Source organism: Drosophila montana, unplaced genomic scaffold, assembly GCF_035044405.1.
Source record: "Drosophila montana isolate Dmon_TW-CO22-7 unplaced genomic scaffold, ASM3504440v1 contig_3438_1, whole genome shotgun sequence".
Classification (NCBI taxonomy): Eukaryota; Metazoa; Arthropoda; class Insecta; order Diptera; family Drosophilidae; genus Drosophila; species Drosophila montana.
The window spans coordinates 133364-159504 of NW_026998322.1; the positions used below are offsets into that span (position 1 = coordinate 133364).

The window sequence follows — 26141 nt, forward strand, 5'->3', positions numbered from 1 at the left end:
TATAGTTAGTTGAATTTTTACATACCACAATGATATATTAAGACTTTAAAACACTTAGATTAACTAAATATGCACACGCCTTAACTAAGGGATAACATTTACTTGGTCAGCTGCTTCAACGGTGGCTGCAATAAAATGCAAAAAACAATTTGGTTTAGTTAAGGATTCAAAAAGGACTGGCCGAGGGGCAGCACTCACCAGCACAAAGACGCGCTTGGGCAGAGCTCGCTGCACGAGCTCGTCGAGCAACGCATTCTGGCTATCATGCTTTTGCGGATCGGCCTTTGTATTGTACTCCAGGGTCAGCACAGGCAGCTCCTGCCAGGCCACCTGCAGCGGATACAAATTGTAGACCAGCTCCTTCTCGTCATACGCCATTATCGATACATCCAGCTGCGGCAAAAGCAATCCACGACATTAAATAAATATTAACCAAGTGAACTAATCTGCCAACGCACCTGCTTATGGCCGGAGCATATAAAGTTATCCGATTTGCTGATGGAGAGCGTGGCTATCAGATGCAGCACATGCATTGTGGGATTCTTTAGTACCACCTTGAATGCCATGGGCATTTTGACGAACATCTTCTCCTCGATGGTGCAGTATATGTTGAGCGGCGGCTCCGCTATATCAAGGCCACTTATAATAAACTTGGATTCATTTTCCTCCTTTGCGCCAGCTCGTCGCCAGCGTATGCAAAAGACGCCAAATCGGGGCGTTGTGGCTGAACCTGCTGCAGAGTCCAGCGTGTACACGCCTTTGATGAAGCCGCGACAATGACCCGTAGCCTGGACTGCCTCCAGCGCTTTGTTGTAGATGACGCGCATGCTCTTGGGCGCATCCTGGCCCTTGACTGGCAACGCAGTGCCGGCATCCTCGGCGCCTGTGAGGCTCAGTTTGCCATCATCGGAATGGATCGAGTTGGTCATGATGCCCGCATTGGACAGCTGCAGTGCGCTGCTCATGCCCGGACTATTATTGATGATGGTCATTGTTGTGGGTATCTTGGCCAGCAGGCTCTTGCTCATATAAGGATTCAGTGCAGCATTTGGTGCCTGAGACGGCGCATCGCGGACTTGGCCTGTTGCAATCTGTGGCTTTTGCTGGCGACTGACGAACTTATTGGGCACACTCTCCTCGGACTTGGAGCGCTCCAGGTCGCGTGCAGTCGTCCAGTCCTGCAGTGTGGCATTTGTCCGTAGCACAATGACGCTCTCCAGCTGGTCGCCTGCTCTGTACTTGTTGGTGTACTTCTTTCGCTTAAAACTGTAATTCGATTGCACTAAATTGTGATCCTGTCGAGAAATGCAGTCTATTACAATTGAACTCGATCTGAGAGACGCCCACTTACACATATAAAGAAGCTGTCCAGTATCTCTACCTCATCCACGGCCAGCACCTCCGTGTTGGCGCGCAGCAGAAAGTTCTCACCGCGATAGACCTGGCTCAGTGGCCGCCGGTTGAGCGTATAGAAGCGCGCGCTGAACTTAAAGTCGCCGGCACATCGCACGGTCAGGATATCCTCGCGTGACTTGCGCAGCCGCGTCTCGTCCAGATACTCAATCTGAACCGGCGATATGACCGCCAGGCTGTTGCTGACCAGCTTCACGTGCTCGGGCGTCGTATCTGTGCTGGTGGGCGTGGTGCTGTGGCTGGCTGTGGCAGCTCCAGCGCCGCCTGCGCTGCGATCCACATCCAACGTGTAGCTGAGTCTTTGCTGCAGTTTGATCTCTGCCTCCACCAGGCTAAAGATGTAGAAGGTGGCAGTGTTGCTGCCATGTCCGGACAGCTCACCCACATCAATCTGGATCTGAGCGTGCAGCTTTTGGCGGCCAGGCGAAACGTCTGTGGTGAGGAAAACTGCAGGCAACAAACCAAAATTTGTAGGCAATACTTGAATTTATGAAAATCGCATAGAAAGGCAGGATGAGAGTGAATGCGGCAGGAAGATAATCAATAACAGAATAATAAAGATGAGAGATCTCGATAGGGAAAGAGGTAGAACAACGATCCAGTTTAAAGTTATACTAAAAATAAACTTTGTTCTGTAAAATATGTGAATGTGAAAATCGCATAGAAAGGCCATATTAAGAAAGCGTCTTCCAAACTCCGTTCTCAATAGAAAATAGGGCGTATTTGACTTGAGTTATTTCCGTATTGTGGGTCCTAATGTCCGAACGTGTAATAAATATATATACTTTTGATTATCAGTGTCAGAAAATCATATGTTTCATAGATCAATCCAAAATTATTGTGGGCACATCCAGCCTCCATCCACACAAATTAAAAATTCCTATCTTTCCTACTTAAATTCCGTTGCTATTACGATACGAACAGGGTATTGCACAGTTGGTTGCACCCGACTGAAACTTTCTTACAAGCTTGTCAACAGTCAAAATTCGAATAAGAGCTGAATTAGTTTTCATTGCGTTCTGTTTGGATGTTCTTCTTATTGGATGTTCTTCTTATTGGATGTCATATATTAGAGTCCACAACGCGATCTCATTTTTCATAGAGTCCACATTTTGGTACAAAGAGTAAATAGCAGAGAGCGTAATGTCTGCAAACAGTCTGGAAAGACGATGTGTAGATTGTGTAGCTGGGCAAGTTCAATGATGTGTGTAAACAGCTGGGCACAGGTGTTCTACGTGCTGCTGTAATATGCCAGCGCAGTTGTTGGGTAAGGTAAGTAACGCGGTCTGGCGATCTACCCGGCGGCCTTTCATAGTAAATGTGGTTTTTACCCCTCAAAATCGACCCATATAAATAGCTTAAGTTGCGTCGCGTGCGACAGTTGATTCATAGCCTTCATTACAGCCACACGACAAGCTGGAGATGCGAATAGGTTTACTGCTCCTCCTCCTCCTGCTGCTGGGCAACTGTGCGGCTGGAGGCCTAGATAAAGTGGGTCGGGGGCGTGTGCCACGTGTGGTGGGTGGCCAGCGCATCGAGGTGAACACGCAGCCGCATATGGTGAATATCAGGCGACGCGGTGACTTTCAATGCGGCGGGTCGCTGGTGAGTCCACGTTGCGTGCTCACCGCGGCCCACTGTCTGCAGGCACCGGAGCACCAGGCCGCGGATTATGTGGTGCGCGGTGGGGTGACCTATTTGAGGGATATGCGGAATGCGCGCTATGTGAACCGGATACTCCTACCGATTGGCTATAATCGGAGCACGCTGGATCAGGACGTGGCGTTGCTGCAGCTGCAGAATCCGCTGCAGGGAGCGCACATAGAGCCCATACGTCTGGCCAGGCAACCGCCGCGACCCGGCAGCTATGTGCGCGTCTCCGGCTGGGGTCTGACCGATGAGCGCTCCCGCCAGCTGCCCAATCAGCTGCACAGCGTCCAGGTGAAAGTGCTGTCGCGCCCCAAGTGCCAGCAGCTATATCTGGGCTACAGGAATCTGACAGAGAGCATGTACTGCGCCTCGGTGGCGGGCCACAAGGATGCCTGCGACGCTGACTCCGGCGGACCGGCGGTCAATGCCGAAGGCCAGCTGGTGGGCATTGTCTCCTGGGGCCGGGCGGATCGCTGCGCACGCGAGGACAGCCCGGGCGTGTATACGAGCGTGCCGCATCTCTACGACTGGATAGCCCACAATATGCGCATATATTGCCACTGAGCTGCGTCTGTCTGCGTCTCCACTTAGGATTAGTTAGGCCGTTGAGTATTAAAGTGAAAACTGTGCCCTGATTGTGTTCTTGTTTGATCTGCCATTGGAATCCGCGCGTCACCACAAGGCCCACATGGCCCATTCAACCCAATCAACCCATTCACACAGAAGCCGAGCTCTTTTTTTAGCAATAGCTATTTGCACAGTTGTACGGATTTGTCGGGTTTTGTTGTTATTTTGGCAAATGCTCGGGCATAAAAGCCGCACCAAGGTTAATTCGCACACATTCCAAATTCGAAATGCGTTTGCGTTGGGTCTACCTGGTCTTTCTGGTGCTGCTGCTGGATCAACTGGCTGCGGCAGCGCGCCGTAACCGAGCTGGCAATAGGATAAGCAGGCGGACTACAGCTGCTGCCCGCGCCAGGAGCCAAGTCCAGCCACGAATCGTTTCCGGCAGCACGAGGCGCACGACGGCGGCCAGCTCCCGGCCACGGTCGCGCATCGTGAACAGCAGCAGCTCGAAGCGAGCCAAGAGGAGAGCAAACCGGCAGAGATCATTGAATAACCGCACAACTAATCGCAGGAATAAAACATCCGCTCGCATCGTCGGCGGCGTTCAGGCACGCATCGTGGGCGGCTCCACGACTTCCATTAGCACCATGCCATATCTGGTGCAGGTGCTTCGTGGCGGCGCGCTGTGCGGCGGCTCGCTAATTAGGGATCAATGGGTCCTGACTGCCGCCCACTGCGTCTCCGGCCACGCCGCCTCCTCCTTCACTGTGATCGGCGGCACGACCAAGCAGAACGGCACGGACGGCGTCGAGCGCTCTGTTACCTATACCGCCGTGGCGCCCAAGTTCACCAGCAAATCCATGAACATGGATGCGGCGCTCCTGAAGCTGAATGCGACCATGACGGGCACAAACATTGGAACGATTGCCTTGGGCCAGCGTATGCCCAGGCCGGGCACTCGGGTGCGCATTGGCGGCTGGGGCGTCACCAAAGAGGGCGGCGATTCGGTCACAAATCTAAGATCTGTGCAGCTCAAAGTCGTCAAGCAGAAGGTGTGCCAAAATGCCTACCAAGGATCGGCCACAATTACCAACTACATGTTCTGTGCCCAGGCCAAGAATAAGGATTCCTGCAGCGGCGACTCGGGCGGCGGCGCCGTCCAAAACAATCGACTGATGGGAATTGTGTCCTTCGGCATGGGCTGCGCCAGAGCTGGCTACCCTGGTGTCTACACCAGAGTCGGCAGGATCCGAAGATGGATAAACAATACGATTGCAAACAATTGATGTTAATATATTAAATAAAGATTTGTTAATATTATCGTTCACATTGTCCCTTGCTGAGAAAAACTGATGAGAGTGGAGCCCGAGCAGGGATTCGAATGCTTCGAAGTATTTAATCATAATCTCTATATAGAAAGCTGTTTGTACTGATTGCAGTCAACTGACTGACTGACTGACAGATTGACTGCCTGACTGACAGACTGACTGACTGACTGACTGACTGACTGACTGATTGGTGATCAACCCACTTTTTTGTTTCTCCAACTTTCGGCACATGTACATACACACATATGTAAATACATACATATGTATGTACATACATAAATACATATGTATGTACATTCATATGTACATACATACACATATGTACATACATGCATACATATGTACATACATACATAAATGTACATACAAACATATGTACATACATGCATACATATGTACATATGTACATACATGTGCATACATACATACATACATACATACATACATACATACATACATACATACATACATACATACATACATACATACATACATACATATGTACATACATATGTACATACATACATATGTACATACATACATATGTACATACATACAAATGTACATACATACAAATGTACATACATACATACACACATATGTACATACATACATACATACATACATACACATATACATACATACATACACATATACATACATACATACATACATAGGTACATACATACAAATGTACATACATACAAATGTACATACATACAAATGTACATACATAAATATGTACAAACAAACAAAACAAAAAAAAAAAAAGCCAAAAAAAAAGCACTGCACCACTAGCTAAGTATGAAAAACTGCAGAGCCTACTTGAATTCTTGAGAATCGAGGAGAAGAGCACTTGGTAGAAATTCGTTTTATTTAAATTTGCAGCACAGCGACAAATAAGCTTGGTCTGCGTTTGGTATTAGAGACGAAGCATGCATGCATACATACCCTAACACACACACACATGCATACATACATACCCTAACACACACACATACATACATACATACATACATACACTCACACACACAAACACCCAGCCGTGTGGGAAATGGCCAATAGAATACTTCCCCAGCTAGTATATTATTATTAAAAAAAGGTATTTTCCTACAAAAACCTAATACTTTTCAAGGGAATAACAACTGATGAGCAGGGACTTGTTCTATATAACTAAAAAATTTCGATTCTACAAGTCCTCGCGAGGGGGTCTTTCCAATTGATATGAAATTATTGCTATAAATAAAAACGAGACATTAAGGATATCTTCGGTACGCCGAAGATTTAATACCCTTGCAGGCATTACGTGCCTGACGATTTAGCAGATATGTGAGAACAGAGAAGTTCGTTAATGCTGAGTTTGATGAAAATATCTTACCCCCCAATATGTCAGCTATATGATATAATAGTCCGATCCGGCTGGTTTCTACATAGGTAATTCCCCAGAGTAAGATGGGCTTATGCAAGCTTTAAAACTGAGAGATAGTCCTCATAAAAACAGACGGACGGACTCGGCTGGAATATATACATTTTGTTGGGTTGTAGCTGTCTCCTTCTCTGCGTTACCCGTTTCATAAGAAAATTATAATACCCTCCACAATATTATGGTATATAATACCCTATACAAATTATAAGAGATGTACTTCTACTTCGCACAATTGGTTGGCTCTTCTATTGGATATGCTCTTAAGTAATCAACTCGATGAGCAACAAATAAAGTTAATTATAGTTGTTTTTTTTTAAGTCAACAACAAAACCCGCCCAAATTATTGGTAAAAACAATTGTGCAAATGTTGATCGACTAGAATATCAGCTCAGATTTGTTGATATCGCCAGCCAAGGTATAAAAGCACTTGGCGCAATACCCCAAATTGTATTAGTTCTTCCTGATTGAGAACATGCTCCGATCACAGCTCTTGGCACTGCTCTTGGCCAGTGTTCTGTCGGTTGAAGGAGTCCAGCAGCTGATAGAGCCTCGCATTGTTGGTGGCTATGTGGCGAACATCAGCGATCTGAAGTATCTGGTGCAGGTGGCCACGGCGGATGAAATCTGTGGAGGTTCCTTGATTACGACACGCTGGGTCATCACGGCTGCCCACTGCGTCCAGCGGGTGAGCCTGGCGAATTTGCATGTCTATGGTGGCACGTCCGAGCAAGGTGCTCAAAATGCCATACACCGTTTGGTCGACCTGGTTGCCATTCCACCGGATTTTAGCATGAAAACGATGAACATGGATGTGGCGGCATTGTACCTCAATCAGGACATGGTCGGCACAAATGTGCAGACAATTGGACTGGCCAGCCAGCCGGTGCCGCCGGGCAGTCGGGTCAAAGTGTCCGGCTGGGGCGCCGTGAATCCCGGCTCCTCGGAAACGGCACGTCACGTGCACAGCGCCATAATGCCCGTGTGGTCGCAGGCTGCCTGCCGTGCGGCTTACCGTGGCATGCAGCACATCAGCCGCACCATGATCTGCGCGGCGAAACCGTATAGACGGGACTCCTGCGACGGCGACTCCGGCGGTCCGATGGTCTTCCGCGGCGAGCTGGTGGGCATTGTCTCCTTTGGCTACGAATGCGCCGGCCGCTTGCCCGGCGTCTACACCAGCGTGCCAGTGATAAGAAGATGGTTTATGGACGTCATGGCAGAGTATTCCTAAGTAGTTGTAGCCGTAGTTGGTAGATCCAATAAACTAGTTGAAGATTACGCTTATCAGCAGTCAATTAGCCGAAGAATGTTGCGGTCCGTCGCCTATATAAGAGCTCGTTCCTGGCGCCGATCGGAAAAGTGCTTCCGCAAAATGTGGCTCAAGCTTTCAATCTGGCTGGCAGCTCTGATCCAATTGCTGGCTGGCGCACCTGGCGAATTGTTGGGCAAAATCTTTAGAGGCCAGACGGCGTCCATTGCTGACTACCCGTTTTTGGTGAATCTACGACGTGGCAATCAGTTTAAATGCGGCGGCGCATTGATCTCGCCCAGATGTGTGCTGACAGCCGCCCATTGCCTGGAAAGGCGTCATCAGCAGGTGCAGGATTTGTTTGTGCACGCCCAGCAACAGTGCCTGGCCGATCCGACGCCAGAGGCGCATGTGCGCCAGGCCTGGTTCGGCTGGGTGCCGCCCAAATACCAGCCAGGACGTGGCCTGGACTCGGATCTGGCGGTAATCCTGCTGCGTCAACCCTTCGACCTATCGGGCAATGCCAGCTCCGTTCCCGTCGACTTCAACGAGCTGCCCGAAGGTGCCAATCTGACGGTCATTGGCTGGGGCATGACCAGCAGCGAGGGTCATGCTTGGAACCAATGCCTGCAGGCGACCAATGTCAGTCTGGTGCCACGCTGTGATTGCAACCAGCAAATGGGCTTGTTTCAGCCCATAACGAACAACATGTTCTGTGCCTTGGGCGCAAATGCCACCGATGCCTGTTCTGGCGATTCCGGTGGTCCCCTTCTGTACGCGGGTCGTTCTGCGGGCATCGTATCCTGGGGCTACGGCTGTGGCACCGGCTTACCTGGCGTCAATACTCGCCTGAGCAGCTCGACGATGACGTGGTTCCTGAAGAGCTTCATGGAGCAGCACTGCTAATTGATTAGGATGAGTCCATTTAGTGAATTCTACTTGAAGTTCCTTTTAATCGGTTCATATTAAAGTTTGCTTTCGCTTCAAATCGTTATACAATTTCCATTTCTGTTCTTGTTTTCAATTAGTCCATTTCTCTTTTAATTTACTGGCGTTCAATTTTAACGTTCAATCTGCACTTTCAACTCCAATTCAATTTCATTAAATTTCTAATTCTAATTGCATTCATATTTCGGTTTCAAATCGTTTTGGAATTTCCATTTTTCATCTTGTTTTCAATTATTCCATTTCTTTTTCAACTTTCTAGCGGTCAATTTCGATGTTCAATCTTTACTTTCAACTGCAATTAAAATTCTTTCAATTACAATTCCAATTGCATTCGCATTAAAGTTTGCTTTCGATTCAAATCCTTATAAAATGTCCATTTCTGTTCTTGTTTTCAATTAATCCTTTTCTCTTTCAATTTTCTAGCGGTCAATTTCAACTGCAATTCAATTACTTTCAATTTCAATTCTAATTGCATTATCGTGAAGAGCACACAATAATATCATGTTGTCGAGGCGAGATCCATTGAAATAGTTAGTTACATATAATTATAGATAGTTATGGATTTAAGCGTTCAATAAATTGCTCCACAATTCACGTTTCCCACTTTCAATAGCGTCAGTTTGAACACGCCATGATCTGGTTAGGGTTGTGTGGGCTGATTGGAATGCTCCGTGCTGGCGACGGACAACGGATTATAGGAGGCCAGGAGACGAGTATCAGCGAGGTGCCCTATTTGGTGTATCTCCGTCAAGGCGGCGGCTTTATCTGCGGCGGTTCTCTGCTCACGACCAGCTCTGTGCTAACTGCTGCCCATTGTGTCTACGGCGCCAAGGAGCAGGAGTACACTGTCCATGCGGGCGCCAGTCGGCTAGGGCAAACGGCGCCCGTGGTGCGAGGTGTTGCCCGCTTTCACATTGCTCCGAACTACGCGGCCAGCAACTTTGACATGGACGTGGCCATACTGCAGCTGGTGTCGCCTGTGCCGCTGACAGCTGGTGAAGTGGCCACAATTGCGCCCTGCCGCTCGCAACCGGCTCCCAATACATATGTCCGGATCAGCGGTTGGGGCGTGCAGCAGGAGAGTAGTCGGAAGCCAGCGGCTCAGGTGCGCACAGCTGTGGTCCGCGTGCTGCCCGGCTTGGAGTGCCAGCTAGCCTACGCTGGCCAGGCGCAGCTCAGCGATTCCATGCTCTGCGCTGCAGTGCGCGGCATAAAGGACTCCTGCTCCGGAGATTCTGGTGGACCGTTGGTCTATCGTGGCGAGGTCTGCGGCATTGTCTCCTGGGGATTCGGCTGTGCGCGCGCTGCCTATCCGGGCGTTTACACCAATGTGGCCAGCGCGCGTGTGAAGCGTTTCATAGAGAAAACGCTGGCAAAACTTTCGAGTTTGAACTAGTTCCGCAAGCTGCGTACTAGTTCATTTCGATAATTGTGAACCATAAATGAATGCAACATTCACAATTATCATTGTGCAAGTTATTTAAAAGTTGTTACGAGCTGCACTTAATAACTTAATTGGAAATATATGTCAACAATGATAAGCGATTTACTATTTTTTTAATACTTGTTATAATGCTCATTGAAGAGTGAAAACAATAAAATATCATGAATTTAACGACTGGTTAACTTTCTGTACTTTAGGAGGGGAGATTTTCTGACTTGATTATCTACATTTTAAATCATTGAGTAATAAATATTATATGTATAAATATTATTGGTCAATGATATTAAATAAGGCTTCAAGCTAGATTCGCAATCGGAGTCCCAATTTGGATTGTAAAATGAACTGAACCTTAAGCCAAACCAGAATCGGAAAAACAACCGAATCGAACCATATTCTATTCAAAATTGATTTGAGCCAACAAATAAATTACCCAAAGCATTAATGAATTGGGCCCCAAGCATTGGATTTATCTAACCATAATTGGTAGATTCCAATATTGGGAAGATTTCTGATTTAGTCCGCATGTTCTATATGAAAATATCTACGGCTGACAATGTTTTCAGTAGAACGGACAATTAATTAAAATTTTTAAAAAATTGATGAGCACTTGTGTACCAAATTTTGAGAATATGGATATGAGAGGAAGCTGGCTCGATCCGTAATCCGAACTATCGACCTTTTTTGTGAGCTGACGCGGAGTAATAATATATAAGAAGTTTATGGTAGTATAGTATTTAAAAAACAATTATTTTAAAAAGCTTGAACTGCGGCTAAGACATTTGTACTCTCGCCTAGAATCCGAACCAGCACTCTTCTAATTCAGTTGTTTGAGTGGGACAACTTATCCAGCGGGGAATAAAAGTTAATATGTCATCAAGGTCAAAAACGTTTATCTGAGTCGTGTTTTAATGGCTCTGTTCGAGTTTCGATGGGCCGCACATGATAGAACAACAAAATGGTTTATTAAAAATAATTATTATTTGCACAATAAAACAATGTTACAATTATATTTCCTCAAAAGGGGGCCGCATATAAAGCCGTGCAAACAAACGCGCGAGCCGACTCGGAACTGGAAAAGCTTTGTGGTTCAGTTCAGCTCGGCTCAGTTTGCGACTCTTTAAATATTGTTTGCACAAGTGATCTGCTAGGAAACGCGCCAGGCAGCGGCTAAAGCAAATATTTGACGCAATGCGCGGCTGTTTTTGCTAACAAACCAATGCGAACGGGGTTGCGGCTGCTGCTGCCGCTGCTGCCCATGCTCCTGCTCCGGATAGCCATTGGCAAGGCCGTCAACGAGGCAGGTGCGCGCATTCTTGGAGGTGCGCCGGTGGATATCAGCAGTGTGCCCTACTTAGTTAATTTGCGCGTCGCTGGCAATTTCATTTGTGGCGGCACACTGGTCACGCCCACTCATGTGGTGACGGCAGCACATTGTGTGAAGGGCGTGCCGGCCAGCCGACTGCAGGTGGTGGGCGGTGCCACAATGTTAACGGATGCAACAGGTGTGCGACGCAGCGTGGAAAAGGTGTTCACGCCCAAAGCGTTTAATACACGCACCCTGCACTCGGATGTCGCGGTACTGAAGCTGAAGTCGCCGCTGCAAGGTGCAAACGTTGCGACCATTGAGCTATGCAACTCCAGCTTTCAGGCTGGCGATCTGATCAAGGTCTCCGGCTGGGGCAAGACCACAGAGAACAGTAAACGCGTCTCGCAGCATGTACGCAGCGTCGATGTGGCGCTGGTCACACGGAGAAGCTGCATCAATCAGTACAAGTTGCGCGGCGCCATTAGCGACACCATGTTCTGTGCCTCGGTGCCGGGCGTAAAGGATGCCTGCGAAGGCGACTCCGGCGGCCCGGCCGTCTATCAAAATCAACTATGCGGCATTGTCTCTTGGGGCTTGGGCTGTGGCAGACGCAATTATCCCGGTGTTTACACAAGTGTCAAGACTGTTAGGAGCTTTATCGATAAGGCTTTAGGCATGTAGCCAAAAAGTGAACAATCAACGTGGACGATATCAGAAATAAATACGGAACTATGGAAGGTGTTTACATTTGTAACCGAATTATTGTAAATGTTCTTCTCAATGTCAAACAGATTAAATATCATTGCAAAGTTTTCATACTAATATCAGCTGATTGTTCATATAGAAACCATATGATATCTATTTAAAGCCTTATCAAAATAGTTTCAAAACGGAAACAGAAAAAGGGAAAAAGTCCTAGATAGCAAAACCCGCGACGATAGTATAATGAACAGAATTGGAAGAGTTTCAAAGGATAGAATCGATTGCGGCCATTAGATGGGTATCATAACCCAGTATATACGTCAGCTCCGATCTTATATGTAGCTCCAAATTGGATCAACATAATTAAATTACGTTTAATATGTATCCCACTTACCGCTATTACGCAGCTCCAACGGAACGCTGATGTGCACGCCCACATTCTGTAGATAGACATTATACGGATTGCTAATGTTGGTCACCACTGGATAGTACTCATTGACCAGCATTGTTGTTGTTGCTGTTGTCGCTGCGGCACCTGTCGGGCCATCGCCCATCACATGGCCAAGGTTCGTTTGAGTGCTCAAATGGAAGCTGCAATGAAAGTTCAACGGAGCGTTAAATGAAGGCATGCAATGGGTGGGCGAAACGTTTATAGCTTCCGGTACGAAGCGTTTTAACCTACGTGGGCGCAATATAGCAAATGGGATTTATTGTCACATTATCATCCAGATCGCGACTGCGCGTGTGATGCCGGAATGGCTGGCGTGCATAGTTGGCGCTGCATGTTAGCAATGCGCCAATTTGATCGGTGCCCATGAGCGCCTCCAGGCGCACTATGCGCAGCTGTGTGTTCTCATTGAACTGATGCGCCTCCGTGCTGCACATGAGCTGGTAGTAACAGCCGGGCTCTAATCGCTTGTTCTTTTCATAGGTTTTTGGTTCCAAGTGCTCCTTTTCTAGAGACTGCTGCTGCTGGGCACGCAGCTGCAGCAGACTGGGAAAGCATAAATATTTGAGCGCCTCCAGCTTGTAGCTATTTTGCGGATTACTGACATCGGCGAGCAGCACCTGGAAGCTGCGTATGCGCAGCGGCACATCAGTCAAAACGCTGCGCGAAGTAAAAAATACAATTAGCATAAACTAAATATGTGCATAGGCAGGCTTTCCAACTTACCGCACTATCAAATGCAGCTGTAGCACATCGTTGTTGTTAAGTTGAACTTGTTGGAATGTAGCGCACAGCTCCAGCACATCGCTAACCTTATCTAAATCTATTTGTATGGGCGATTTTACGCTGGCCAGCGCGTTGCTCCACAGCTCTTGAATCTCGGGTGTCAATTGAGTTTGTGGCATAGGTGGCACGCTCTGAAAGACTTGCCACAAGTTCTCCAGCAGCAGCACGCGCTCCTTTTGCTCGCCATGATGACGCAGCGACAGCGCCTCAATGCTGCATGCAATGTAATCGGCTACAGAACCGGAGAGCAGCGCGCAGCGTAGCGTCTTTAGCAGCACATCACTAAAAATGGTCGACCATTTCTCCTGGCGGTAGTCGGGTAGCATTAAGGAGTACAAACTGAAAGGCCGAAGACTCAGCTGGATTATGATCAAAATTTAACAAAAAGCAGCTACTTACGTTAATGCCTTGGCATGATCGCCACTGCGCAGATACTCCTCAGCCATGTCAATGGCCAGTTTTTTGCGAAATCTCAAGCACTTATAGATCTTAAACTGCGCCATGGCCTGACTGAGCAGCGCTATAATAGCCGATGAGTGATTATAGTTGCATTCCAGCTCGCACAGCTGAACATTCGCCAGCTGCTCGGCAACTGGATCACCCGTCTTGACTGCACGTACGCCAAAAAACTCGGTGTACAAACTGGACTGCGTTTGACTTGCCGTCATTGGCTTCGTTGAGCTCGTACTTAAGAGCGTGGCACTGGCCTGTTGGACAGCCTCGCGTCGCTTGATCACATACTCAGCGGCCTTTTGGAAGTAAATGCCCGGATGCTGTGTCTGAAGTGCAGGCAACCCATTCTTGATAGCCTCACAGAAGAGTTCCGCGAAGACAGAGTGTCTGCAAGCAGCAATTTTATGTGTGTACATCTTAATGTCTTTAAAGGCCTTTTAAATGTGCAGCTTACTGTGTACTTAGCCAAGCGTGATGCTCAAAGGCTAAATCCTTGAAGCCCACGCAATTTTTGTATTTCTCAACATGTATAATAAACTGATTGATGGAATCCCTTGGTGTTTTTAACTTAAACATTAACCGACACATCTTATAGTTGAGAAAGCCGGCCACAGTTTTTATTTCCATACAATTGGCATCAGTGATCCGTATCTCATCCAAGTTTCCATAGGCCTGAAAATAGTGTCTGCAAGCAGAGGAAACATCATTGCATTGCCAGCTTTATTGTTGAATTTTCGCTTACTTTTGTGCCGTGCTAAAGTCCTGCCTAATCTCTGCGACAAATCCTAGCTTATACTGATGGCGTATCTTGAGTGTTGTATGCGCCGCCGAGAGTTGATCGCGGTGCGTACGTATTCGTTTGGACATAAGTGCATAGTACGACTGAGCCATGTCCAAAAACGCCGACTCCAGGCGCTGCGTGTAGCCCATCAGATGCTCCGTGTGCGGCAATATGAACAGCATTTTGCTGGTAATGCCACAAGCGGTAGTTAGACTAGCAGCGCGCTCAGCCGCCAGCATATCCTCGCCAGGAGGAAGTGGTGCTGACTTCTGGAGCAGCACCAGGCACAGCCTTGAATTACGTTCTTGCAAAGCATTCTTTAGGCCCTGCACAATTGCCGCGCATTGCACTTGTTTTTCTGTCCACTGGCCGTCGTTCCATTCGATGTCTTGGAAGAGCACCACGACTGATGGCAAGACATGGAGATGCTTTAACATCCAATTACGCTTAAGTATTCCTTTTGGATGGTACCACTCGTAGGACGCGCGTTTCGGCTTAGCGACCGGAAACTCATAGTTCGGAGGCAGTAGTTTATATTGCACGGCAGCGCGGTCCCTCTCCCTGTCCGCTGGCTTCCGTTGTAGGGTGCCGCTGAATGCATCCCAAATGGATTTGTGCACGCTCTGGCTCGCGATATCCAAGCCACAGAAACCTATCAGCGGTTGTGGTATTACGAGCAGCTCTGACGGCAAAGTGGTGGCATCAATCGTCATAGTTTAGTGTGTGTAGTAGATGTGATTTCCCTCCCCGCACACTGCTGACAAACTCTACTTCAAGGCCTGTGTGCTGGTTGTTAACTGGGCGTGGATTTTGCGTTTGCAATGCCTTTAGTGCATTGGGCGCACGCACTACAACAACTTGTATGTATTGTGGAGCTGTTGTCGCCAAAAAATCCAGCAATTTTTACGGTATAAAATGTAAATAAACGCCGCCCCAGAAAATGCAGTTCGCAATCAGCTGTAGCTGTACGTAAGCTTGTTATCGTCATCGAGCACCGATAACTAGCTGCGCATGCAGCCCTGAGCATAGCTGTCACAGACGCACGAACTGTCAGTGGGTTGCCTTCGGCTTCTTTATACGTGTCGTACTACGTACTTTCACATTCATTTTGTTATTTTCGCTCTGAACGCAGGTGAGGCTCGCGTGTGTATGTGGGAAAGTAATTACAATTGTATTAAAATGTTGCTTTTTTTTAAATTTTACAGTGCAACTACGTTATAAACGCATAAAATGGCTCCACCACAGAGAATGCGCGTCGCTAACGAAAAGGCCAGCAAATATGTGTTGATGCGTGGCAATGTACCCAAATCTTCGGTAGGTGTTTAAATCCGAACAAAATTGGCATGTTTTTAATGTATAATATGGGGGTCGCAGTGTTATGCACTGCCACAACTGCAAAACAATAGAGATAATGGCACCTGCACGAGCCAACTACATTTAAAACAAATTCTGAAAAGTGCCACGCCGTCATTGATTTTATTGTTATTGCAAGTGTGCATGTACGTATGTGTGTGTGAGTGTGAGAGTTGAGTCGAATGTTATCGCTTCTTCTGGAATTGCTTAGCTGTGGCTTCGGCGATCTCTTTAATTAATGTTTATCTCTGGTGTTAATCTCTTGCTGTTTCTCTTGACAATTTCCAGAAAGCGAAAGAAGGACAATACCCTGTGGGACCCTGGCTCTTGGCACTGTTTATATTTGTCGTCTGCGGATCAGCGATTTTCCAGATCATACAGTCGATTCGGGCTGCGTAAACCTGAACAAACACAAAATTTAATGATATATCCCTAAGCTCAGCATACTAACACACACACACACAACAGCTTTGACGTCTTCTCTCAAGAACCCTTCGTAACTAAAATATCCCGGCATTATGTGCAACGTCCGCAGAGATTGAACTCCACGACAACTTGGCTTTTTAGTTTACCGAATTTTATGCAATACGTGTTTCTATACACATGCAAAATTTAAGTCCATACTGTGTAATTTTTATTAATAATTAAGCTTATGATCCGAACATTATGTGCGCCCATATTGTAAAAGCATTCCTGCAAACCGCTACGCGCACTTACAAAATACTTATTTGCTGATTGTGCAAAAGGTATGCACAAGTTTATAGATAACTGCATTTTAAAAAGCTTTTGCAGCGATTTGAATAGTGCAAGTGTTTAAATGTTATTTTCGGATACGAGGACGACTAGAAGAAAAAAATTATAAGTAAATACAATGATGAATATAATATATGATAATTTTTTACAACAAATTAAATTTGTGTTCTTATTTTGTAGTATTAATTACTACTATTCATATATTATTAATATTACTATAGAACTATACTTTTCCATACACAACATAATTTTTCGGGTTTCGAATAAAGAAAGTATAATATACCTTAGGAAGAAACGGTACATGCCTGCTGCAGCTTAATTTTAATTTTAAAGATGTTTGCAGCCCTGGCAGCTGTGTCCCATACACGTTGCGATCAAATTATGTGTTCTGTTTGACAGTATTTATCTGATTTAATATTAAAAAGAAAATGAAATGATTTATTGAAAACACCAGAAACAACAATTCTTCAGTGAGAAATTAAGCTGGTGTTCCATTTCACTTTAACGCCAAATTTATAAAGTGGTAACATGGCTAAAAAATCGTAACGTGTAAGAGCCTGACACGAGTCAAACAGCTGATCACTTTGGACGCGAGTGCTTTTCCGATGAATTAATAAATATTTCCGTTAAAATGAGCCTGTAAGGCAATTCAGAAAACTAAAAAACTAATGCGACGCATTTATACAACAGCCAAGGCCCAAATAATGTCGAAAAACAAAGGAAAAGGGAAAGCAACGGCCTCTGCCGCTGCGACAACCCCACCTGCCGCTAACACGCCGGTCACACTGGACAAGAGCGGCAACATTGTCATCAAAATTCTGGCGAAGCCGGGCGCAAAGCAGAATGGCATCACGGACATTGGCCTGGACGGCGTCGGCGTCCAGATTGCCGCGCCGCCCAGCGAGGGAGAAGCCAACGCTGAACTAGTCAAATTTCTGTCCAAAGTATTGGGACTGCGCAAAAGCGACGTCTCACTTGACAAGGGCTCCCGTTCCCGCAACAAAATAGTGCTCGTCAGCAAGGGCGCATCCACAGTGGAAGCCATAGAACAATCGCTGCGAAAGGAATGCGAATCTTAGGCGTAATAACATTAAAATCTGTATTTGGTAATTAATAAACTATTTTAATTTTTAAACACATTTGCTTGTTTATTTTAGTTTATGTTTTATCATCGATCCGATCATCCAACCTTATTACATATTCCATTAAATAGCTAACGCATACGAAGTCTTTGTATTTCTTTCTTTCGATACATTAATTACTTGGATTCTAAATTAGAAATTTCTTATAAACGACAACTGCTCTAAATGAATGTGTAAATCCTAATAGTACAAATTATTCTTGATTCTTGAGTTAAGCGTATTTCTGTCGCCTATAACGCGACACAACGTAAATACAAACTATAATGTAAACTGAAGCATTAAATAACTCTGTTGTCAAGTCAACACAAGAAGCGGTTCCAACAAGGGAAATGAAATGTGATTAACTTTTAAGTAATTTTGTAATGGTATGGTTTTTTTTTTGGTGGGGGGTGTGTTGTGGTGCGTGGTCGTGTGAGGGGCGGTTTGTCTGGCTGCTTAATCGACCTCCTCCATGTGGGATGCATCCTCGGTGTCCTCAACCAGAGACGGAGCATCGCCAGCGCTTTGGGCATCTTCGGTGGTCATGGGCTCATCCTCATCAATGCCAAGACCCAGCTTGATCATGCGATAGATGCGGCTGGCGTGCACCTGGGGGCTGTCCAGCGAGAAGCCAGATGACAAGAGCGATGTCTCGAACAGCAAAATGACCAGATCCTTAACTGCCTTGTCGTTCTTATCGGCATCGGCCTTTTGACGCAGCGTCTCCACAATTGGATGATCGGGATTGATTTCCAGATGTTTCTTACCGGCCATGTAGCCCATGGTTGAGGTGTCACGCAGGGCCTGGGCCTTCATGATGCGCTCCATGTTGGCGGACCAGCCGAACTGCGAGGTGACAATGCAGCAGGGTGAGTCGACCAGACGGTTGGAGACGACAACCTTCTCAACCTTGTTGTCCAGAATCGATTTCATCAGCTTGCACAGGTTCTCGAACTTGGCCTTGTCCTCCTCGCGCTTCTTCTTCTCGGTCTCATCCTCTGGCAGTTCCAGACCCTCCTTGGTGACAGACACGAGCTGCTTGCCCTTGTATTCCTTCAAGTGCTGGATGACGTACTCATCGATGGGTTCGGTCATGTAGACCACCTCGAAGCCGCGTGCCTTGACGCGCTCAACGAAGGCCGAGTTGACGACCTGATCCTTGGACTCGCCAGTGATGAAGTAGATGTGCTTCTGGCTCTCCTTCATCCTCGACACGTAGTCGGACAATGAGCAGAAATCATCACCAGAGGCAGAGGTGTGGAAGCGCAAGAAATCGGCCAATTTGGCGCGATTGTTGCTGTCCTCGTGGACGCCCAGCTTCAGGTTCTTGCTGAACTGGTCGTAGAACTTCTTGTAGTTCTCCTTGTCCTCGGTGAGCTCTTCAATCAGCTCCATGGTCTTCTTGACTAGATTCTTACGGATAACCTTCAAAACCTTGTTCTGCTGCAACATCTCACGGGAAATGTTAAGTGGCAAATCCTCGGAGTCGACCACACCCTTGATGAAGTTCAAGTACTCGGGAATGAGATCCTCGCAGTTGTCCATGATGAACACACGGCGCACGTACAGTTTGATGTTGTTGCGCTTCTTCTGGTTCTCAAACAGATCGAAGGGTGTGCGGCGTGGGATGAAGAGCAGAGCACGGAACTCTAGCTGACCCTCGACGGAGAAGTGCTTGACAGCTAAATGGTCCTCCCAGTCGTTGGTCAACGACTTGTAGAACTCTCCGTATTCCTCCTGGGAGATATCATCGGGGTTGCGTGTCCAGATGGGCTTTGTCTTGTTCAACTCCTCATCTTCTGTGTACTTCTCCTTGATCGTCTTCTTCTTCTTGGCATCCTTATCCTTCTTATCGGCATCCTCATCCTCGCCAACATCCTCAATCTTAGGCTCATCAGTGTCCATCTCTTTCTTCTCATCACCCTCCTTCTTCTCATCATCCTCATCATCGCTAACTTCCTTCTCGCGCTCCTTCTCCACAAGCAATTTGATGGGGTAGCCAATGAACTGAGAGTGCTTGTTGACAATCTCCTTGATCTTGCTCTCCTCAAGGTAATCGGTCTGATCCTCCTTGATGGACAGCACAATCTTCGTGCCACGGCCCAAGGGCTCTGAGTTATCGGCACGGACAGTAAATGAGCCACCGGCGGATGACTCCCAGACGTACTGCTCATCATCGTTGTTCTTTGAGGTGACGGTCACCTTATCGGCAACCAAATAGGCCGAATAGAAGCCAACACCAAACTGGCCAATCATGGAAATATCGGCACCAGCCTGCAATGCCTCCATGAATGCCTTGGTGCCCGACTTGGCAATTGTGCCCAAGTTGTTGACCAAATCGGACTTGGTCATACCGATGCCGGTATCAATGATGGTCAGTGTACCAGCGGTCTTGTTTGGGATTAGCTTGATGTACAGCTCCTTGCCGGAGTCAAGCTTGCTGGGATCCGTCAGCGATTCATAGCGGATCTTGTCGAGCGCATCAGACGCATTGGAAATCAATTCACGCAAGAAGATTTCTTTGTTCGAGTAGAATGTGTTGATGATCAACGACATGAGCTGAGCAATCTCAGCCTGGAATGCGAAAGTCTCAGCTTCTTCAGGCATCTGCAATAAAACCAAACCAAATTAAAATTAAGTAAACAGGGCACAAATTTAACGGCAAGAAAATCTGCATGCATACTTTGCAACTTCACGATTGTGCAAAATTAAACCCTACGCCATTTGCGTTAGCTCCAATCAGAGAACATTCGTGCATATATGCATATATTGCATATATTGCTTACTCACTCACTCATGCACGCAAGTACATGCATGCAAAAGCGATGTACACACAACATGTCTCTCTCCTTTGCATGTACGAGTTTTGAGTGAGTATGTATGTACACATATGTATGCATGCATGTACATATTTAATTGGAAAAATCGAGAAGCGTTGCCTTGCCAACTTATACAATTGTCCATGTATTCTAGAAATATACCCTTTATATATTGCAGTTGGTAAATACAAAGTAATTTTGCTCTTTATTCACAATAAATTTCTAGAATTTTTCCTTGAAGCGCCGAAAAATGTAAAAGGCGCAAATTCGTACATTATGTATACACGTGTGAAAGTAAGACAAACGCAAATGCATACAATTGCAATCGTACAATATGGGAAATATAATTATAACCATACACCCAGTAGCATTTAAAATATTGGGAAGGCTGTAAAAAAAAAAATTCAACCTTCTGGAAGCAATGCTCCAGAAATTTCTACAATTTTCTGCAACCGGCATAATCTGCAAATGACTCAATTCAAACGCGCGCTCTCCAATTTTGTAGCTGTGTGCGTGAGCACGCTAAACTTTGCAATTTATTAAAATTTTAAAAATTATAAATGAAACATAGGTCATTAGACGGCAATTTCTAGAATTTTCTGCAATCGATACCACAAGAAATTGTGTCAAGAGCGCTTCCTTCACATACACACATACATTCGTTAAAATTCACAAATGAAATAGCAATTGTCTTTGTGCAGCATTTTCTCCGTTTTAATAACAGATACGTCGCGAATTTTATGATGCTTACCTTGTATGTCTTTGTTTCACAGAATTAACTTTAAAAACAATATACTTTTCAGTTTTCTTTGGGCAGAAAATGAAATTTACTTTTTTCGCTTTGCTTTGCTTTCAAGCAGTCGCTTCACAATGCTCACCGCACGAATTTTGTTTCAATACTGACAAGCCGGCATCTGCTTACTGTTGCTTTTATAGAGGGTGCACAAAATGCCTCGAAACTTCTAGACACTTCTAGATACTTCTCGTCACCAGGGCTACCTCTTCCGGTTATCAACACATTGTTGCATGGAGACAACTGACAGTGTTGTAAGTGGATGGTTTTGAAAAGTTCTAGAAAATACGTATAAGGTTATGGGATTTATTGGTGTATTAGTATTATATACAAAAAACCGAGGGATTTTAATAAACCCATAAACATTATTTGCATATTAATAAGCTTTAGCACACTCATTTTGTCATTTGCAATAAATAAGGAAAGTATAATTTAATAAATATTTTTAATTAATTTTATGTCTATGCGCACTGTTGGTATATTTTTCGTTTTTCTTTGGTATTTTATTGCCAAACGTGGAATGAACATAAAGTGTGGCCGACCTTTTCTTTATGTGTATTTTGGAACTAAATTAGGAACGCGTTTTTATTTTTGTTTATACCTTAGTTAAGTTGAGAATAAGTGGATTGATTATATGTTAACATGGGTGGCACTCGCTGCGTTTTCCGCGACTGTCAAGTCTCAACACAGCGCAATCCGAAGATGCATTTTTTTAAACTTCCAGTTCGTGATCCAGTTCGCCTGGAAACCTGGTTAAAGTATTGCGGCAACGCCGACATTTTAAATGTTACGCGAGAGAAGCTATCAAATCGCGCGGTATGCGCCCGCCACTTCCGCTACGAATGCTTCATGAACTACAAATTGGATCGACTTATTCCGAACCAGACGCCCACGTTGATGCGCGTCAGCAAGGATCTGGCCTGGGACCTGGAGCACCTCGACGAGAATGGTGAAGCCACAATGGTCAAGCTGTCCCTGCCCACATTGTCACACTTGATACCTCCTGATAATTTCGAGTGCCCACTTGGTTTCACCGAGGATGCCCGATTTGGCCGCAAATACGCAGCGAGAAGACGAACGCCCCCAAAGCCTTTGACCCTGGAACCAAATAAAAAACAAAAAGTTGCACAGGAGCAGCTAAACAAGACTGAAGCATCCATAATCGTTGACTTGAGCACAGTCAACATAGGCGATGAAAAGCTGGAAAAGGAGCTGTCTGGAAAAGTTGTTGATATGGAAATATTAACAGAGCCCAATAAAGCGGAATCCGCTGCTTTGCAAAGTTCATCCTCCACCGAAGAGCTTCCCCAAGAACTGCAGATTAGGTATGACCAATTGAGTGCAAACTACGAGCAGCTCTCAAAGGATAATGCCGATTGTAAGCAATCAATAATAAGACTAGAGGCTCAAATTCAAGCCTTAAAAAACAATAGCACATCCAACTGTGCGCCACAATTGTCCAAACCACAACTGTATAATGGCATTAAAAAATATCTGGGTCCAACTATGGCTGCGCTCGTGCGTATGGAAATGTTTGGCGGCGCCGAGCGTCCATGGAAGGAAGATGAGCGCGACTTTGCCAAGGAGCTGTTGCAGCTCGGCGAAGAGGTTTACACACACTGCTGCGATGAGTGGCGATTCCGGTTGCCCTCGCTGCGTATGGCACGTAGCTGGCTGGATGACAAAGGAGCTGCAGCTGCCGAAGACGAACAGCTATAGACGCAACATTTGATGTCATCTTTAAATGTACGAGTGCTGTGACTCAATTCGAACAAGATCAGCAGACAGAAATGTGTTATCTTTAATTAGGTGTATATAAAAAACTTACTCTCATTTGGATGTTTTTGGCATCAATGCCAAATTTATATGGGGCACAAGCAGCAGAACTATAATTTATTTGCTCATGCCAATCTTTATGATTATAATCCATGCCCATGGTCTCCATATAAATCATAATTGCCGCATTATTAAAATGCGATTTGAAAATTAACACGCTTCAAAGCTTTTTCGGCCTCTCAACCGAACAGACATATCAAACGAAGATTACAGGATGAGTCCGTGTCTCAAAATTGCAGCAGTAAGTGAAGAAACAAAATGTGCTACAAAATATGCCTTAACATTTCTTATTTGCAGTTATTAGTTCTGCTTCCATGGCTTGAAATGATAAATTGCCAAACATGTTCGGATTGTTCACTGACAGGCGGCACATACGCCTGTGTGGATGAATTCAAGTATGGAATCTGCTTCGGTCTGGGTGCCGTCCAACCCGATGCCATTGAATCATGTCCAGATGGTCTATACTGTAATGTTGATGGCACATTTTGCACACCGATGGAGACCTCTTCTGTTAGTTCTTTAGAAATTATCAACCTTTGCAATTCTCAATTTCAAGTCCTAATATTGTAGCCATCCTGTGTAACATCCACGACTACAGTGGCATCAAGTGAGTCGTCCTCATCGCAGTCCACGGAATCGACTACAAGTGTGACCACGGATTCGTCCACCTGCTCAGATTGTTCACTGACAGACGGCATATATGCCTGTGTGGATGAATTCAGTTATGGAGTCTGCTTCGGTCTGGGTGCAGTCGATCCCGATGCCATTCGTTCATGTCCAGATGGTTTATACTGTAATGTTGATGGCACATTTTGCACACCGATGGAGACATCTTCTGTTAGTTCTGTAAACATTTTAGAAGTTGGCAATTTTTAATCTCCCATCTTTTTATTGCAGCCATCCTGTGTAAGTACCACAACTGTGGGGCCCACTGATTCGTCAACTTCACAGACCACAGAATCTTCTACATCGCAGTCCACAGATTCGTCAACAGTTATACCCACTGATTCTTCCACCCCTCAGCCCACAGAATCGTCTACATCACAGGTCACAATATCATCTACATCGCAGGTCACAGATTCATCTACATCGCAGGCCACAGATTCTTCAACAGTTACACCCACTGAATCGTCCACCCCACAGTCCACCGATTCATCTACATCGCAGGCCACAGTTTCTTCAACAGTTACACCCACTGTTTCGTCCACCTCGCAGTCCACAGAATCGTCTACATCGCAGGTCACAGAATCCTCTACGTCGCAGGCCACAGAATCTTCTACATCGCAGGCCACAGATTCTTCAACAGCTACACCCACTGAATCGTCCACCCCACAGTCCACAGATTCTTCAACAGTTACACCCACTGAATCGTCCACCCCACAGTCCACCGATTCATCTACATCGCAGGCCACAGTTTCTTCAACAGTTACACCCACTGATTCTTCCACCCCGCAGTCCACAGAATCGTCTACATCGCAGGCCACAGAATCTTCTACGTCGCAGGCCACAGAATCTTCTACATCGCAGGCCACAGATTCTTCAACAGCTACACCCACTGATTCGTCCACCTCGCAGTCCACAGAATCGTCTACATCGCAGGTCACAGAATCTTCTACGTCGCAGGCCACAGAATCGTCCACCCCACAGTCCACCGATTCATCTACATCGCAGGCCACAGTTTCTTCAACAGTTACACCCACTGATTCTTCCACCCCGCAGTCCACAGAATCGTCCACCTCGCAGTCCACAGAATCGTCTACATCGCAGGTCACAGAATCCTCTACGTCGCAGGCCACAGAATCTTCTACATCGCAGGTCACAGAATCCTCTACGTCGCAGGCCACAGAATCTTCTACATCGCAGGCCACAGATTCTTCAACAGCTACACCCACTGATTCGTCCACCTCGCAGTCCACAGAATCCTCTACGTCGCAGGCCACAGAATCTTCTACATCGCAGGCCACAGATTCTTCAACAACTACACCCACTGATTCGTCCACCTCGCAGTCCACAGAATCGTCTACATCGCAGGTCACAGAATCCTCTACTTCGCAGGCCACAGAATCTTCTACATCGCAGGCCACAGATTCTTCAACAGCTACACCCACTGATTCGTCCACCTCGCAGTCCACAGAATCCTCTACGTCGCAGGCCACAGAATCTTCTACATCGCAGGCCACAGATTCTTCAACAACTACACCCACTGATTCGTCCACCTCGCAGTCCACAGAATTGTCTACATCGCAGGTCACAGAATCTTCTACGTCGCAGGCCACAGAATCGTCAACAGCTACACCCACTGATTCTTCCACCCCGCAGTCCACAGAATCGTCCACTTCGCAGTCCACAGAATCGTCTACATCGCAGGTCACAGAATCGTCCACCCTACAGTCCACAGATTCTTCAACAGCTATACCCACTGATTCGTCCACCTCGCAGGTTACAGATTCGACAACACCAATAACAACAACAGTCGCTCCCGAAGTTGATCCCGATGTATACTGTGCGGGTCTCAACAAGAAAGGCTATTTCAGAGTAGAGAGTGATTTAACCTGCAAAGAGTGAGTTGCCTGCCAATCGCCATATAGTTAAAAGAATATTTATATTATTTATGTTTTTACAGATATGTGTACTGCTATAAACTATCGGGAGAATATTTCGGCTGGCTCTACTATTGTAACACCAACGAATATTATAACTCCAAAACTAGTCTCTGCGAAACTGAACGACCTGATGACTGCTGACAGTCATTATTATGTTACATTATATTACTCGCAAAACTGTATAAAAGTACGATAAACTACTGCGAGGCAAAAAAATAAATAAAATATTTTATATAACTTAATATAAATAATTATTGTTTGTTATTTGGCAGCCTTTTTAAAATATGGCTGGCAAAACTGTATACAAGTTGTATAAACTACTGCGAGGCAGAAAACTAAATAAAATATTTTATATTACTAGA

At 45.9% G+C, this 26141-nt stretch overlaps 12 protein-coding genes across 18 annotated transcripts; 10 read left to right on the forward strand and 2 right to left on the reverse strand.

The window, feature by feature from the left end:
• Positions 1-5: 5 nt before the first annotated feature.
• On the reverse strand, positions 6-15454 carry gry (trafficking protein particle complex subunit 11 gry). The gene is made up of 10 exons (XM_064691297.1): positions 14463-15454; positions 14175-14405; positions 13667-14107; positions 13208-13606; positions 12716-13141; positions 12428-12624; positions 1352-1860; positions 459-1295; positions 199-393; positions 6-125 (listed from the first exon to the last, which is right to left on the reverse strand). Exons 1-10 carry the CDS (start codon positions 15212-15214, stop codon positions 99-101), a joined length of 4014 nt encoding a protein of 1337 aa, XP_064547367.1. The 5' UTR covers positions 15215-15454; the 3' UTR covers positions 6-98.
• LOC135434667 (trypsin beta) lies at positions 2175-3698 on the forward strand. 2 transcript variants are annotated; one of them, XM_064691314.1, is made up of 2 exons: positions 2175-2685; positions 2806-3698. In XM_064691314.1, the coding sequence occupies exons 1-2, from the start codon at positions 2662-2664 to the stop codon at positions 3625-3627; spliced, it is 846 nt and encodes a 281-aa protein (XP_064547384.1). In that variant the 5' UTR covers positions 2175-2661; the 3' UTR covers positions 3628-3698. The 2 variants fall into 2 exon arrangements, with proteins under 2 accessions (XP_064547384.1, XP_064547385.1); XM_064691315.1 differs by having other exon boundaries at positions 2179-2685; positions 2818-3698.
• Positions 3825-4916, forward strand: LOC135434665 (uncharacterized). Its single transcript, XM_064691312.1, has one exon. The coding sequence runs from the start codon at positions 3918-3920 to the stop codon at positions 4914-4916; it is 999 nt and encodes a 332-aa protein (XP_064547382.1). The 5' UTR covers positions 3825-3917.
• On the forward strand, positions 6857-7615 carry LOC135434789 (seminase). Its single transcript, XM_064691482.1, has one exon. It carries the CDS (start codon positions 6857-6859, stop codon positions 7613-7615), a length of 759 nt encoding a protein of 252 aa, XP_064547552.1.
• LOC135434671 (trypsin beta) lies at positions 7733-8632 on the forward strand. Its single transcript, XM_064691318.1, has one exon. The coding sequence runs from the start codon at positions 7757-7759 to the stop codon at positions 8537-8539; it is 783 nt and encodes a 260-aa protein (XP_064547388.1). The 5' UTR covers positions 7733-7756; the 3' UTR covers positions 8540-8632.
• Positions 9216-10012, forward strand: LOC135434674 (trypsin-1). The gene has a single exon (XM_064691322.1). The coding sequence runs from the start codon at positions 9246-9248 to the stop codon at positions 9975-9977; it is 732 nt and encodes a 243-aa protein (XP_064547392.1). The 5' UTR covers positions 9216-9245; the 3' UTR covers positions 9978-10012.
• LOC135434673 (seminase) lies at positions 11101-12068 on the forward strand. Its single transcript, XM_064691321.1, has one exon. The coding sequence runs from the start codon at positions 11242-11244 to the stop codon at positions 12010-12012; it is 771 nt and encodes a 256-aa protein (XP_064547391.1). The 5' UTR covers positions 11101-11241; the 3' UTR covers positions 12013-12068.
• A 33-nt stretch (positions 15455-15487) lies between the features above and the next one.
• On the forward strand, positions 15488-16516 carry LOC135434676 (stress-associated endoplasmic reticulum protein 2). Its single transcript, XM_064691324.1, has 3 exons — positions 15488-15633; positions 15707-15815; positions 16143-16516. The coding sequence occupies exons 2-3, from the start codon at positions 15732-15734 to the stop codon at positions 16251-16253; spliced, it is 195 nt and encodes a 64-aa protein (XP_064547394.1). The 5' UTR covers positions 15488-15633; positions 15707-15731; the 3' UTR covers positions 16254-16516.
• Positions 16517-17107: 591 nt separating this feature from the next.
• LOC135434684 (UPF0235 protein C15orf40 homolog) lies at positions 17108-17742 on the forward strand. The gene has a single exon (XM_064691341.1). It carries the CDS (start codon positions 17276-17278, stop codon positions 17684-17686), a length of 411 nt encoding a protein of 136 aa, XP_064547411.1. The 5' UTR covers positions 17108-17275; the 3' UTR covers positions 17687-17742.
• Positions 17729-21461, reverse strand: Hsp83 (Heat shock protein 83). Its single transcript, XM_064691338.1, has 2 exons — positions 21299-21461; positions 17729-20335 (listed from the first exon to the last, which is right to left on the reverse strand). The coding sequence occupies exon 2, from the start codon at positions 20333-20335 to the stop codon at positions 18185-18187; it is 2151 nt and encodes a 716-aa protein (XP_064547408.1). The 5' UTR covers positions 21299-21461; the 3' UTR covers positions 17729-18184.
• A 446-nt stretch (positions 21462-21907) lies between these two features.
• Positions 21908-23359, forward strand: LOC135434683 (uncharacterized). The gene has a single exon (XM_064691339.1). The coding sequence runs from the start codon at positions 21983-21985 to the stop codon at positions 23057-23059; it is 1077 nt and encodes a 358-aa protein (XP_064547409.1). The 5' UTR covers positions 21908-21982; the 3' UTR covers positions 23060-23359.
• LOC135434679 (mucin-2) lies at positions 23277-26030 on the forward strand. 6 transcript variants are annotated; one of them, XM_064691333.1, is made up of 6 exons: positions 23277-23417; positions 23474-23686; positions 23747-24013; positions 24074-24943; positions 24992-25737; positions 25800-26030. In XM_064691333.1, the coding sequence occupies exons 1-6, from the start codon at positions 23391-23393 to the stop codon at positions 25918-25920; spliced, it is 2244 nt and encodes a 747-aa protein (XP_064547403.1). In that variant the 5' UTR covers positions 23277-23390; the 3' UTR covers positions 25921-26030. The 6 variants fall into 6 exon arrangements, with proteins under 6 accessions (XP_064547403.1, XP_064547404.1, XP_064547407.1 ...); XM_064691334.1 differs by having other exon boundaries at positions 25016-25737; XM_064691337.1 differs by having other exon boundaries at positions 24074-24912; positions 25525-25737.
• Positions 26031-26141: the final 111 nt, after the last annotated feature.

Excerpts from the sequence above, each read along its gene's own strand:
- LOC135434667 (XM_064691314.1), top strand. The coding sequence starts at position 2,662 with ATGCCAGCGCAGTTGTTGGGTAAG. Across the intron at positions 2,686-2,805 it reads CAGCGCAGTTGTTGGGTAAG|CCTTCATTACAGCCACACGA; the intron begins GTAAGTAACGCG and ends GTTGATTCATAG.
- LOC135434679 (XM_064691332.1), top strand. The coding sequence starts at position 23,391 with ATGAGTCCGTGTCTCAAAATTGCAGCA. Across the intron at positions 23,418-23,473 it reads CGTGTCTCAAAATTGCAGCA|TTATTAGTTCTGCTTCCATG; the intron begins GTAAGTGAAGAA and ends TCTTATTTGCAG. Across the intron at positions 25,738-25,799 it reads AGTGATTTAACCTGCAAAGA|ATATGTGTACTGCTATAAAC; the intron begins GTGAGTTGCCTG and ends ATGTTTTTACAG.
- LOC135434684 (XM_064691341.1), top strand. The coding sequence starts at position 17,276 with ATGCGACGCATTTATACAACAGCCAAGGCCCAAATAATGTCGAAAAAC.
- LOC135434789 (XM_064691482.1), top strand. The coding sequence starts at position 6,857 with ATGCTCCGATCACAGCTCTTGGCACTGCTCTTGGCCAGTGTTCTGTCG.
- LOC135434674 (XM_064691322.1), top strand. The coding sequence starts at position 9,246 with ATGCTCCGTGCTGGCGACGGACAACGGATTATAGGAGGCCAGGAGACG.
- LOC135434665 (XM_064691312.1), top strand. The coding sequence starts at position 3,918 with ATGCGTTTGCGTTGGGTCTACCTGGTCTTTCTGGTGCTGCTGCTGGAT.
- LOC135434673 (XM_064691321.1), top strand. The coding sequence starts at position 11,242 with ATGCGAACGGGGTTGCGGCTGCTGCTGCCGCTGCTGCCCATGCTCCTG.
- LOC135434671 (XM_064691318.1), top strand. The coding sequence starts at position 7,757 with ATGTGGCTCAAGCTTTCAATCTGGCTGGCAGCTCTGATCCAATTGCTG.
- gry (XM_064691297.1), bottom strand. The coding sequence starts at position 15,214 with ATGACGATTGATGCCACCACTTTGCCGTCAGAGCTGCTCGTAATACCA. Across the intron at positions 14,406-14,462 it reads GACTTTAGCACGGCACAAAA|ACACTATTTTCAGGCCTATG; the intron begins GTAAGCGAAAAT and ends CTCTGCTTGCAG. Across the intron at positions 14,108-14,174 it reads CACGCTTGGCTAAGTACACA|ACACTCTGTCTTCGCGGAAC; the intron begins GTAAGCTGCACA and ends TGCTGCTTGCAG.
- LOC135434683 (XM_064691339.1), top strand. The coding sequence starts at position 21,983 with ATGGGTGGCACTCGCTGCGTTTTCCGCGACTGTCAAGTCTCAACACAG.
- Hsp83 (XM_064691338.1), bottom strand. The coding sequence starts at position 20,335 with ATGCCTGAAGAAGCTGAGACTTTCGCATTCCAGGCTGAGATTGCTCAG.
- LOC135434676 (XM_064691324.1), top strand. The coding sequence starts at position 15,732 with ATGGCTCCACCACAGAGAATGCGCGTCGCTAACGAAAAGGCCAGCAAA. Across the intron at positions 15,816-16,142 it reads GCAATGTACCCAAATCTTCG|AAAGCGAAAGAAGGACAATA; the intron begins GTAGGTGTTTAA and ends GACAATTTCCAG.